This window comes from Tenebrio molitor, chromosome X (genome assembly GCF_963966145.1).
Source record: "Tenebrio molitor chromosome X, icTenMoli1.1, whole genome shotgun sequence".
NCBI classification, from domain to species: domain Eukaryota; kingdom Metazoa; phylum Arthropoda; class Insecta; order Coleoptera; family Tenebrionidae; genus Tenebrio; species Tenebrio molitor.
The window spans coordinates 11997188-12011116 of NC_091055.1; the positions used below are offsets into that span (position 1 = coordinate 11997188).

The window sequence follows — 13929 nt, forward strand, 5'->3', positions numbered from 1 at the left end:
AAAACAATGCAATTAAAGTTATTTATGTCTACAAAATAAATTTATTGTAACGATTGTATTAATAGATGATACAAAATAAATGATCTGTAAATTTTACTGCAGTTGTGACCCTGTTAGCGGATTAATAAGGACGCATGCATTGGCAACACGCAATTTTTATTACTATAATTGTTTAATCTTTGTGCAATATATAACATTAATAATATTTTGTTGCTTTTAAAACTGTGTAAAAATAAGTAATAAAAAGAAAACTAAAACAAAAAATCTGAAAATAATGATATAAAAAATCCATGATACAGATTTTATTTGTTTATCAAGAAAAGGAAAAGTTTATTCTAGCAAAAAATTTCACCAATATATGCAATAATTATTTTTTTAAAATAATTTAAATTTAAACGTACGTATATTTTTATAAACTCGTAACACTTCTGCAATATGTTAGGTTTACAAAGACCATTCATAGATTCATTTGCAATTATGTATAAAGAGAATGAATTGAGATTTATGCAACCAACAATTTGACATGTTCGGTTGCAACAATTACAAATTTTATTGTTATTTATTACTCCTATTAAGGAAACATCGCTACCATAGTGACTATTTTTTAAATAAAAATAATCAAGATCTAGTAGCTTATTGATGGTATTAGTTGCTGGATTCCGATTGGTAAAATTAAAATCTATAGTAGGTAACCGTCTTCTAAACAAACAACTGTTTTCAAATTTGTAAATCTTTGCAATTGGTGTGTAATTGTGATGATTTAATAATCTCTTCTTTCTTTTGTGGAGAAATCTTTGAGCAGAATGGAAAGGATCTATCTACACAGATAATTTTTGCTTCAAATTAATTCTATCGTTTTGCAGACGGAAGAAAGAAATTCAGAACATCAAAATTTTTTTGAGGAAGTAGAGTTAAAATTTTCTACCGGAGATCATTTAAATTTATAATTAGAGCAGGCTATGACTTTAAAATTATATTGGCAACACCATTGACACCTTGATTTGAATTGTCAAAGTGACGCTTCAAAATTCAATACAAATTATGAAACGGGTTGTTTCCAAGTAGGGTGTTCGATACAACTGTAGTTTTGCAGTTTCATATTTTGTATTGAATTTTGAAGCATCACTTTGACAAACTAAATCAAAATGTCAACGGTATTGCCAATATAATTTTAAAGTCATAGCCTAGTACTTTAATTATAAATTTAAATGATCTCACGGTATTACGTTCAACAAGGGCAAGAAGGAAATAGAAAAGGTGATGAATGATGATCAATTTAATTATTTCCAGTCTATATTTATATTTGTGTTGCTTGATTTATTCGTTTGATTGATTGAATTGTTTTTTATGTTAATTGTTACATCCTACGTTTTTCCTTTTCGGGTTTTGGTGTTCTTGGTAATCTTTTTCCGTAAATGAATTAAGAAACTGCTAGGATATCTTTCATAATTTTTTAAGGGTTAATTGTTTGGAGTACAATGACTGATACCTATTATAAGTATAGTGAATATCCTGAATTAGTATTACAAGTTATTTTATATTTTTATACCGGGTGTAGAATTGGTTTACGAGACATAGGATTTTACATGTAAAAATAAAGTGTTTCAATTATTGGCTCCCCTAACAATTTTATGGCAAAATAGTTAAAATGAAAGTTAGAGAGAATTAAAATTACTGTCTAATTCCACTCTTTGTTTTATTCTAACATCTTGTGGTACTGAAAAAAGGCAAGAAAAGAGTTAACACAAAAATACTAAAAAGTACCACTAGGCATGAAATTTTATTTCTTTCTTTAAATGGTATTATGCAGGATCTTCTTTAAGAAACTTCCAAGCAACATTTGCTTCAGGTTTCCCAGACCGACCAATTTCAGCCATAGAAACAATTCGAAGAATTGGAGAGAAGTTTGAACATTTAATGGGAAGATACCTTTTCATTCGTCCTGTAGTCCTGTACGAGTTCATTTGAAGGGCAGATCAAAAGAAAATTAAATAATAGTGAAATCACCCAACAAATAATTTTAGAAGTAAAATTTCATTGCTAGTACTGCTTTTTAGTATGTTTGTCTTAACTCCTTTCTTACTTTTCTTTCAGTACCACAAGATGTTAGAAAAAAACAAAGAGTGGAATTAGACAGTACTTTTAACTCTCTAACTTTCATTTTAACCATTTTGCCATAAAATTATTAGAGGAGCCAATAATTGGATCTCCTTATTTTTACATGTAAAATCCTATGTCTCGTAAACCAATTCTACACCCGGTATGTATTATGTGGCGTGTCAAGGGTTTGATGATTACTCCAAATAATAACTTGTCTGACTTTTTACGGAGTTCGAATCCTAGACTCATCTTTCCCCAATCTGACTGGCAGGTACCAACGCATGAAATGCTAGGACCACCTATATGACAGACTTCTCAAGAGAGTACCCCCTTACTGGTCGGCATCCAGTTGCGAACCCAGCAGGTCGAGACTACGGTGGGGGTTGTTGAAAAAACAAATCGCGAGAAGGCAGATCGGCGTCGACGCTTATGCGTTACGAACGAGGGGAAAAAACTGCAGAAAAAAACCCTCGTCGGAGCCGAAGAAGAAATGGGGAAACGGTGAGAGAATAAGTAAATACAGGGTTATTCACGTAAGTTGACGACCCTGACCAGGTAAAAATACAACCCAAAATACACTTTACAAAGCATTCATTGTGTTTCGGTATTTAAAAATTAAATCAGGAATCCAAGTAGGTATTCTATTAATTTGAAAGGTATATCTGTCATTGCATTTTTCGTTCATATTTAGTATTTGAACAGGTTCTCGAACGATGACAGAACCGATATGATCCTACTTACCCATTACTTTTGTGATTTTAATTGCTTATTATTGTTATTAAATCATATTTCGCTGAGAGAGGTATTTTTCTGTCGGAACTTCACATTCAGGCTGACGTTAAAAGCTGTCTATGTTTTATGCGCATTGTGATAATGACGGATAATGTACCTAATAGGGATCGAGATTGCTTTGTGAATTGTCTTTTGGGTTGCATTTTTACCTGTTCAGGCTCGTCACCTTACGAAACTATAAAGATTAACCCGGTTTGCTTACACTTTTACCTGGTCCTTTGAACTGGAACTGGAGATGGCCCTGGTTTGTGATCTGAAACATACCTATATACATGGAAGAGTTTCATTAGTAATTTGTTTCGAAGAAACTACGCGTGTCTGCGGAGGTCTGAAACAAAAAACATCGGACAAAACATCGTGAGAGACAGGAAATGATAATTACACTTTAGTTCGTCTGTCGGAGGAGCAGACACTTCGGCTGTTTGTGCCGGAGTGGCATGTTCGCGTCATAATCGACGGGAAAAGGATTTGGGTGTTCAGCCGCATTCTCAAAGAATTGCCTTGCAACATCGTGCAGGAACTCCCTGATTGTTGTAAGATTTGCTTCCAGATTCCAGATGATTGTTGTTCCAGGGTCCAGTTCAGATTATAAATTTATACATTAACTGTAGATGGCAACTCTGGCGTCCGCACCACAATTTGTATTTTAAGAGTTTAAGGTTCGTGGAAACATCGCACACACGCATCGTATTGCGGGAAATTCAAATGCTGACTTTCGTAATGTCTTTATTTTTTGTAAAAAATATGCAACATGTGTTAAAATCATGGATTAATCAAAATACATGTTATGTTATAATTTTTTTACAAAATGAAGTTTAAAAAAATATTACAAGAAATAAAACATCCCAATAAAAATAAAACAACAAAACTTCTGAACGATTGAGAGCAATTGAGACAGTAATATGTTACATCTCTTTCTTTTCTATTGCTTGCCAGCGCTTTAGTGATGTTTCCACTAACTATTATCCCTACTCCCGGTGTTTTTGTATTTTTTAAAAAGTTATTGTAGTTATTGTAGAAGATATCCTAGAAGAAGATATCTTCTTGAACTTTTTACTTCTTGTTGGTGATTGGTCAAATTGTAAAATACTCTGTAGTAGATTTCGCTGTTCTGGTTAGTTGAGTTGTTGTTGTTGTTGTTAGTGTCAGTTAGTGTTAGTTTGTGGTGTTAGTAGTAATGTAGTGAAGGTCACCAATTGACGAAGAAAAGAATCTCAAATCTCTGTAAGTGTTATAATATGTTGACCTATGGTCTTTATCTATGTGGCACTGCAGTATCAAGAAAAATCGTGTCAAGATTAGTACAAAAGCACCTTCCAATACTCAGTGTAAATACGATGGAATCTAGCACGTAAATTTTTGAGGTTAACTCTGTCCCGATCAACTAAATTGATTTCTTCCAGAATAAAAGAGATTAAAACATTATTTAAACGTCTCCAGAAAGCAAAAAAACAAGCTGAATTATTAAGCTGTGAAATAAAAAGTATCACAAGAGAACTAGCCCGAGCTGAGCATGGCATGCTTAAATTTAGTAAGTTTTCCAGGTAGGTATATTATTTTAAAGTCGAAAAGAAACTTGTGTTAATAACAATAACCACAATTGTAGTGGAGATGGTTGGAATGATCAGGCAGAAACTGAAGACAAAATTAATCATATTGATCAAATTATGAAAAGAAGAACTAGCAGCTCTTCAGAAGAAGCAGATGCTAGCCCTTCCCAGAAAAAATCAAAATATGATTTTTCAGAAAACAGTGGTTATGTTGTTGTTTATACAGATGGAGCTTGTGAAAATAATGGAAAACCTGGGGCCAAAGCTGGCATTGGTGTATGGTTTGGTAATAATCACCCTCTGTATGTATAAATTTTGCTAAAAGTATGGATTTACCCATGTTTATTTTAGTAATGTTTCAAAACCTGTTGTGGGCAAAGCTACAAACAATACTGCAGAAATACAGGCTTGTATTTGTGCCTTGAAAATAGCTAAAGAAAATGGTACTTTTTGAACAATTTCATTTCCTGAGTATTCAACTACATACTTGTTTTAGGTATTGAAAAGTTAAACATCATCACTGACTCCCAGTTTACTATTAATGCAATGACTAAATGGATATATTCTTGGAAGAAAAACAATTGGAAACTGAGTAGAGGTAACCAGGATGTTAAAAATAAGAAAGATTTTCAAGAACTGGACCAGCTACGCCAAGGAATGGACCTAAAATGGGTTTGCAGCTCAGCAGTTTGAACTTGATGTAATTAAATAATTGTGACATTTTAGCAACATGTAGCTGGTCACGCTGGCATCACAGGAAATGAAGAAGCTGATAAATTAGCTAGAGAGGGTGCCAGATTGTATAAAACATGAAGAAAAATACAAATCTAAATCTCGTTTTTTTTTTAAATTGTGAATTAAAGGTTTTTACAAAATGTACATTGACTTTATATTTTTTGAGGAATTACGTTATGTTATGACACTACATAAATGCAAATAAGCATACATACTCTCAAGTACAAGTGATTCTGATATTTTATTGTCAACTTAAATGTACATCACAAAAGTAATAACAATTTTAACGTGATTTTTGCAATATAATTTAAAAACAAAAAACTACACGTGTTCTTTTAAGATCACAAATCAATCTCACAATTTTATCGAAATTTAAAATTTATTTGTAACAATTGTTAATTAATATTAAACGTCAATTACATTATTTGTCACCTCCAAGAACACATCATTCCCAACTAATGACTACATCAAATAAACATTTTAAATGATAAATTTGACTAGTTATGGAAGTAAATAAGACCTGTGTGAAGCTGATAAATTAGATAAAGCGGCTGGGGAGATATCTGTGGGTAAGGGCGGTTGTTTTTTTGGCTTATGAATTAAACTTCCAACTTCCGTTAGCAAGAATCTTGAAAATTGTATGAGGGCAATGTGAACCGTGTATTGCATTATGAGAGCACCAAAACCCTTATAAAGTCCTATTGTTCCTTCAGATGCTAAACAGCTCTCATAACAATCCATTGCTCCAGCAAAATTTGTTAGAATTGGTAACACTGAACGACCACTGTCCAAATTATCTACTATTGTCCTGGTACCCTAAAAAAAAACCTTTACCCTTTATTCCAGCCCTTCCTTTCTTAGTACCTGAAGATATAGACGGTGGATGATCGTTTCACAAGGAAAGAAAGCTACGTCGCTTGCAACATTGGCAATCAATGAGGCTGTAATGTCAAGATCTTGTAGAACAACAGAGTGTGACATATCCTTAGGTAAAGCCCCATTTGCTTCATGTTTGTTTTTAAATCTTGAATGTAAAAGTCTAACCGATGCTCCTTTTATCATCATTGAAAATAAATATTTAGATAATCCTAAGGTTATTGTGGGTACTATTAAAACCCAGATGGGCAACATTCTGCCTTTAGCGCCTCCATTCCAATTTAACAGGCGCATGAAACCTTCCTTGAATACATCCAGTATTCCTGGTTTTTCACTTGCAATTTCACTTTGCACGGTCTCCACAAAAGATGCTGAATAAAATGGGGTAACAATTGCCAAACTTACACTAAAAAATTAAGTAAAAGAAAAAACCTGTACAGTAACCCATACAAACCATTTTAAAAGTGTGTGTTGGAAAAACTGCTTTAAACTGCTGTGCCATCGTATTTCCCTGAAAATTAACAACTGAGAAAGCTTCAATGATTTTAATAATGTGTTTTACTTTGGCCATGGTGTTATTTTGGAAATTAAATCTTCCACTCCCAGAGAAATACCTCTCACAAGCAACACAGACCCCAGTCCTTTCCACAGTGTTGTGAGGCCTTGGTGCTGGTGTAACCGGTACACCGTTGGAATCAAAGTGAACGGTAACAAGTGGTATCTTTGCGACGTATGATGCACTTGACATTGTCGGCGCAAAACTTGAAATGGGTGGCTTAATAAATTTTCAGCGACTAGGCTGACAAAAGCTACTCCTGAACCGATCCGGCGTTTTAAGATTACATCTACAAATTAACTCCACACTCCTGTGACAACGAGATTTGATAAAACCTTACCTTCTTGTGTTGGATAATATCGGTTTGGAAAGTTTGTCATTATTTCTCGATTACGCAGAAACTCTTCGTGAGACAGTGATCGTTTGGATGTTTTCAAATGATTCAATTCATCATCCGAATCTAAATCTAAGTCCAAATCGAGATTATTTTGGCCTGCCATGTCTGTAACCTCACTTTTTATAACTAACACATCTTATTATCAAATTAGCATTTGTTCACGATTAAGACTTCAAATAATCATCAAAGGAGTGTATTAATGATGTTTAACGCCATTATGAGTTGAAATTGCACTCTTTTTTATTCAATAAAACTTTTTTCAAAACCTATAGCGGCAACAGACGTACTATACATTGACGACATTGACAATGACAGGCACATGACAGGTGACAGCGGTGACAGCTCTGTTCCTGTCATATTTGCATATTTCTATCATTCTATCATTAATTTATACAGTTTTGAACTGCACGCTACTAAAGTTGCTTTTTAGTATGTAGTAATAATACATCGGGGGATTCGAATTACATATAACATTAATTAATTTATTCATAATTTGAACAAAACTTATAAATTAACTAACATAATGATAGGACTGTAGAATATAATAATCATTTTAATATCGTTTCTAAACTTAAGGGCCAGTTTACAGAAGCGAAATTAAGTTAATCGTAATCAAATGCAAGATTAACTGAACACGTGATCAGATTGAACCAATCGAAGTTTGGGATTCACAGGTTAATCGCGCATTAAAATTTAATTCGAATTAAATATTTAATTCTCTTTCTATAAACTGGCCCTAAGTCTTCTTATAAGTTGAAAGATAAATCCCCTATAGTAAATATGTTTTCAGCGTTAGCAAGTTTTTGAAATATAAATTATACAATAAGTAATTATATAGATAGGTTGATAGGTATCTACCTATAGGTACGTACCTAGGTATGTCATTTAACTACCTACCTAGTACCTACTCATGTAAGTGCATTAAACAAATACATATTACTTATTATTTATTAAATAAATTACATAATAAAAACATGTTACTTTCGTATAAGTAAAAGGCATAAAAAACAAATAAAAACATATCTATTCTTTATTTGAGACGTGTTTATTATTTAATCTTCATCATCGAGTGGAAAATACGGAGAGGAACTTTGCCTCATTCGTAAAACGAAAACCAAACTAAATAAAGAAGTACACCTACAATAAAAATTAATAAATTAATAAACTAAAGATAATGATTAATATTGCGCATAGTAATCTTTCACAAAAATGGTAGCGCAAATTTCATTTGCAACTACTTACCTATGTAATAACAATAACTAGTAAAAGAAGAGGAGTAACGTCACATTTTTTTTAACGAAGCAGGTAGGTAGGTAAATGGTAGAAGCTCTTTTCAAATTAAACGGATGAACAGAGCTCTTCTTAATTATTAAATTAAACAAATGATGTAATGGTTTAACAAAAACAATTGCACAACCGTCTAAAATCAAAGTATCTACTAATGATGTTGATATTGTTCTCCCCATAGAGGCATTTATTTAATTCTTGTCTAGGCCTCCATTCCTTGATGTTGATATTGTTATCAACATCATCAGTTGTTAAAGACTTGAGAATGCGCTAAATCTGGTAAAATTTCTTCTCCAGAAATACTAGAAATACTAATACAACATAATTGGAGGTTTTTCCGAGACGCCTGATTGCAAATAGGTTCAAACCAAATTGATCGCACTATATTGACTTAAATTAATTATATTATAACGCATAAAAATTTGAGGGTTTTGTAGTTTTTTGTCAATGTATTGTTAGTTGCTGACAGTTTTACATGGTGTGAAATTTTATTACAATAGGTAGGTATAATTCTCTCCTGGTAATTTACCCTATATGCAAACACACGAATCTCGAAATGATAAACCTAAACTTTATTTAAAAAACAACAAGCATAGTTTTTTGCATATATTTTTCTTTATTTAACTGAAATCTGTATTTGATATGTTTACTAATTAAGTTATTAGTTCGTGTAAGTAGTAATTTACTTGAAATGGAATTTTAACAGATACATCACTTTCTTAGAAATGAAATTATTTTCTGGAAAATGTACTAAAAAGAGCGATACGTCCTTCTTGTACTGACCGTGATATCTAAAACGTCATCGCTGATTATGTTGAAATAACCACTTCACAGCAACTCCTGTCCAGTATTACGCTAATCTCTCATGTGTTAATGAATCCGTGTGTGTAGTTCTTTTTTAAGATGACTTACTTGTCTGTGTGCGTATTTGTGTTTTTATCTTTCAACGTTTTACACCAGACAACTGGACAGGGTATGTAAAAATGTGTTTTAAAAAAAATATATAAGTACGTTAATTTTTTTGACTACATACATATTTTGAAATTATACAAATACAAAAGTAAATTAATTACCTATCTATGTATTTATCTTTCGGTAAAATTTTACAGTTTACAATATTAAACTTTTTAGGGGTTACAGCATCTCTAAATTACAAACATGTAAATTAAAAAATTTGCCTACCTATTTCTAATATCAACCATTTATGAAACCGGCAGTGTCTACAGTTTCAACTTATTTTCACATGAAAATACCTTTCTTTTGTTTTTTTGGGAATTATACATATAGATATAGATGATTAATTTCTTTGTGTAACTAGTGCACGTAAAAATCTTCACAGAAGATGTACTTTAGTTGCAGAAGGGGTACCATGCGAAACGCCAGACGAGATATACGGAATTTGCATAAACATATACAACTGCACGGAATTATTGAATTTGTTGGAAACCAAAAGCGATAACCCTCGTGTGCGCACTTTTCTTCGATCATCAACGTGCGGATTCATACAAAGCACACCGATGGTTTGTTGTCCACAATCAAAAATACCAAACACACCAGTTTTGATCACCACGACACAAGGTCCCCAGATTACAATACCAAAAACTAATATAATTACTACATTGCCGAGAATACCCCAATGTGGATTTGGTAATACATCGACTACTCGAGTTGTCAACGGGGTCAAAGCAAAACCAGGTATTTTATGACAAACGGATGTATTATATACAATAGTTTTTCTTTATTCACCAAATCAAATCCAGAAAAATATAATTCTTGCGAGAGGTCATGGTTATGTTTTTTAAGGTGAGTTTCCGTGGATAGTCGCTCTGGGGTACAAAAATTCAAAAAATCCGAATCTTCCAAAATGGCTGTGCGGCGGAAGTTTAATTACCGATAGACATATTTTAACAGCCGGTCATTGTGTTTACAATAGAGCAGATTTGTAAGTATCGATTTAAGTTAAAAAATTAAATATTCAAAAATACATATTTAGATATGCAATACATTTTGGTTGAATAAATTTTATTTGGAAAATACATCACGTTATTTTAAATCTTTATAAGAAGGATGTTATTGAATTCGTGTTTTTACTTATAATTAAACCGAATGAATTACAAATTTGTCTTCTTGGACATTTTTTCCTTGAAATCTAAAATACAAACGCAGGATGAATATCAACTACATATTAGCAAATAGTTTTGTTTGCAATCTAAATCCGATTATTATAAAGGAAATTTAAGTTGACTACTGTGTATTCCTAATTAGCAATAGATCATTTTCAACTTAACCATAAATATCTTGTATGATTATGTAATATTGAGATAATATTTGTGTGTAACTTTTGTTTAAAATTTACCACGAATTTACATAAAATTGTTGCTCTTTGAAGATAATACCTAACATTTATTCTATCCATTAAAATGCAAATAATAAACGTCCAGGTAAAACTGGTTATTCTATTATATTTAGTTACGTGTAATATTAACAAGATTTTTTTTGTAAAAAAGAACAATAGATAGATACAAGTATGTTATTAACAAGTATCTTATTAAAATGTATAAAGATTATTACATGTTCATTTTAAGAACCTACGAAATGAAAATTATTTTAAAAATGAACAATCCAACGTATTTATCTGATATTTCTCGAAAAAAAAACAACAGGACGCTATTTTTCACAAGTGTCATAATTAAAATTACATTAGAAGCAGTTAATAATTTATTGCAACTACCACTTGGAATGATGAATGTCATTTAAATTTGTCACGTAACTGTTTGTGTTTAATATTAATTAAATTAAATAATGCATACGTATTATACAATATGTACTGCATACGGATTCTAGTTTTGAGCAAGTTAAAATTTATTTAACTACACACATATTAGTGTTGCAATAAATATGTATTGAAGAATTAAAACCTAACTAAAAATAAATTTGAAATATTCTATTTTCTGACTTTCGAATATACAGAGTGTAACAAAAAAAAGTGCATTTATTTTAACTGATAATAGTACTCATCTACTACAACTTTTCTAAATAATTTTTTTTCGAAAACAAATTCTAAAGGGTTTTAAAAATTAGTTAAAATTTACTAAACATTTGCTTATCCGCCCATGGAACAATTTAATCTAACTACATTTAATAAAGAAACAAAACAAGGAGGTAACAAAAAACAAAAGTGAAATCTTTTTATTCATGAGGCGCAATTGTAATAATTTCTCATGACATTCAAGGAAAACAGCAATAATAAAAAAAAACACAAACGAAAGTGAAACCATTTTATTCATCAAATGCAATACGAAGGGAATAAAAACATTCAGTTTTTACGCTTCCTGTTTAAAAAACTTTTCGAATTTATAAAATTGCATTCAACATGAACGGCACGTCAAAATAAAGGGGGGACAAATGGCAATTCAATTTTGCAAATTCTAAGAAACTTTATTCAGAAAAGTTGTTGTAGGTAATTGATGAGTACTATTACCAGTGAAAATAAGTGCACCTTTTTTCTGTTACACCCTGTATATTAATCTGCCGAGGCAGTAAAAATGTTTTTTTAGTATACATACAGCCTGAGTCAGCTAAAACAGATCAGTCGTATAAAACAGAAACCAAAGAATAATTTGAAAATTTTTTTGTGGTAAATTTAATGTGTGGTACACTCTCATTGTATGCACATTTTTTTAGGATTATATGATAACCCTGTTAGGAGATATTAATTAAAACAAAACGACGAGAAACATTTTTTTGTGCAAATTTATAGTTCTTTATATTCAGTTAAAAGAAGATTTTCTTTTAATAAAGTTAGTGCATTTGTTTTGGTAAAAATTAAAAGATTTGCTCAAAATAATCCCTTATTCTCAAGAATTATTTTAGCAATGTTGCTCATTTATTCAAAACAAAAGCCAGCAGAATCACTACTTGATTCTGTTTTGAATGCAAACGACAACATGGCTAGAATCATTCTTGAGAATAAGGGATTATTTTGAGCAATCTGTTTAATTTTCACCAAAACAAATGCACTAACATTATTAAAAAAAAAAATCCTTCTTCAAATGGATATAAAAAGGTACAAATTTGTACAAAAATGTTTTTCTTGTCGTCTTGTTTTAATTAATATCTCCTAACAGGGTTATCATAGAATCCTAAAAAAATGTGCATACAATGAGAGTGTACCACACATTTAAAAAAAATCAAATTATTCTTTAGTTTCTGTTTTATTCGACTGACCTGTTTTAGTTGACTCATGCTGTATATAGTTTAACGAAGAAGTCTATTGTTAAAAGTAAACGTGTACAATTACATTTTAGATATATCGCGCGTTTAGGCGATTTGGATTTATATTCTGACGACGATGGTACTAAGCCTGAAACCATTCCCTTAGCAGCAGCAAAGGTTCACGAGGGATACAGTCCTATTAATTTCACAAATGACATAGCAATTCTGACTCTATCAAGGATCCCCAAAAAAAGTAAAATTGGTAAAATTCCTTTGACAGTTCTCATATTTTTTTATAAACAATTCCAGGTACAGCTTTTCCCATTTGCTTACCGATCGATGAACCGCTACGATCCAGCAATTTTGTAAATGCCAACCCAACGGTGGCGGGGTGGGGATCGTTATACTTCAGTAAGTAAAATTTGATTGTGCAAGTTTTTTACTTACCGACATATTACAAACAAAATCCAAGAAAAACCTAACGTAAGACATGTTAAATGTTTTCAGACGGTCCGTCAAGTCCTACTTTGCAGCAAGTTACGCTCCCCGTGGTGAAAAACGATGTCTGCAAGAACGCTTACGGTACACGGTCTGTCATCGATGACAGGGTCCTTTGTGCAGGATACGTAACTGGTGGCAAAGATGCCTGCCAAGGTGATTCCGGAGGTCCTCTGATGCACCGACAGATTGTCAATGATGCCATTTCGTTTCATCAAGTTGGAATCGTTTCTTACGGACGTCGATGTGCCGAAGCCGGTTATCCTGGAGTTTACACTCGAGTCACAGCTTTCTTAGACTGGATTCAAAGAAATATCAGCTAACTTGTACCGGTCGTTAAGTAAATACAGTAAAAATGTGATAAGTATTATTTTTACCATAAATATATTCAAAGGAAGCCAATGTCGAGGCCTTGTCCTGTTTCCCGAAGAATTTGTAACAAGCGCTTTTATTTACTTGTAATATTTATACGATTGATTTAAGTAATATAGTTTCAATGTAACATAAAGTTGCATTAATAGAAGTAAAAATAAAGATTATAAGTACAGACATTTGAATTTTAGAAAACATTTCTTGTGCAAACATACCGAGTGAAGAAATTAATAATAAATAATGACTCACTGTGAGTGTAGTTCCCAATAACCCATCTCAAGGCCAGATGAGATAATTGTAAAATCAAGTCTGAAATGAGAGGGCATTTTGTTAACAAATAATTTTGTCGTAATACCTAATGACATATAATTGTTTACATCCGTACTATACCTTTCCGAAACGAGGCTACGCTTATGTTTACAACAAATTATTTTATTAATGTAAAATTGTGATTTGTAATAAATTATCCGTATCAGTTATGATGGTTGAATAAAAGAAAGTACATCCGGTTTTCGGATAAATGTTTATTTTTGGTTTCTAGAAATACATTG

General features: G+C 31.8%; 3 protein-coding genes across 5 annotated transcripts; 2 read left to right on the top strand and 1 right to left on the bottom strand.

The window, feature by feature from the left end:
* The first annotated feature begins 3863 nt into the window (after positions 1-3863).
* On the top strand, positions 3864-5321 carry rnh1 (ribonuclease H1). Of its 2 annotated transcripts, XM_069060099.1 has the most exons (7): positions 3865-4116; positions 4168-4243; positions 4296-4436; positions 4499-4744; positions 4794-4885; positions 4939-5114; positions 5169-5321. In XM_069060099.1, the coding sequence occupies exons 2-7, from the start codon at positions 4230-4232 to the stop codon at positions 5253-5255; spliced, it is 756 nt and encodes a 251-aa protein (XP_068916200.1). In that variant the 5' UTR covers positions 3865-4116; positions 4168-4229; the 3' UTR covers positions 5256-5321. The 2 variants fall into 2 exon arrangements, with proteins under 2 accessions (XP_068916199.1, XP_068916200.1); XM_069060098.1 differs by having other exon boundaries at positions 3864-4243.
* A 78-nt stretch (positions 5322-5399) lies between these two features.
* LOC138139691 (mitochondrial outer membrane protein SLC25A46-like) lies at positions 5400-7348 on the bottom strand. The gene is made up of 5 exons (XM_069060095.1): positions 6950-7348; positions 6616-6898; positions 6508-6564; positions 6042-6459; positions 5400-5993 (listed from the first exon to the last, which is right to left on the bottom strand). Exons 1-5 carry the CDS (start codon positions 7107-7109, stop codon positions 5679-5681), a joined length of 1233 nt encoding a protein of 410 aa, XP_068916196.1. The 5' UTR covers positions 7110-7348; the 3' UTR covers positions 5400-5678.
* Positions 7349-9108: 1760 nt separating this feature from the next.
* On the top strand, positions 9109-13555 carry LOC138139692 (venom protease-like). 2 transcript variants are annotated; one of them, XM_069060097.1, is made up of 7 exons: positions 9109-9266; positions 9647-9988; positions 10097-10235; positions 12601-12761; positions 12818-12919; positions 13016-13346; positions 13401-13555. In XM_069060097.1, the coding sequence occupies exons 1-6, from the start codon at positions 9197-9199 to the stop codon at positions 13327-13329; spliced, it is 1128 nt and encodes a 375-aa protein (XP_068916198.1). In that variant the 5' UTR covers positions 9109-9196; the 3' UTR covers positions 13330-13346; positions 13401-13555. The 2 variants fall into 2 exon arrangements, with proteins under 2 accessions (XP_068916198.1, XP_068916197.1); XM_069060096.1 differs by having other exon boundaries at positions 13016-13555.
* Positions 13556-13929: the final 374 nt, after the last annotated feature.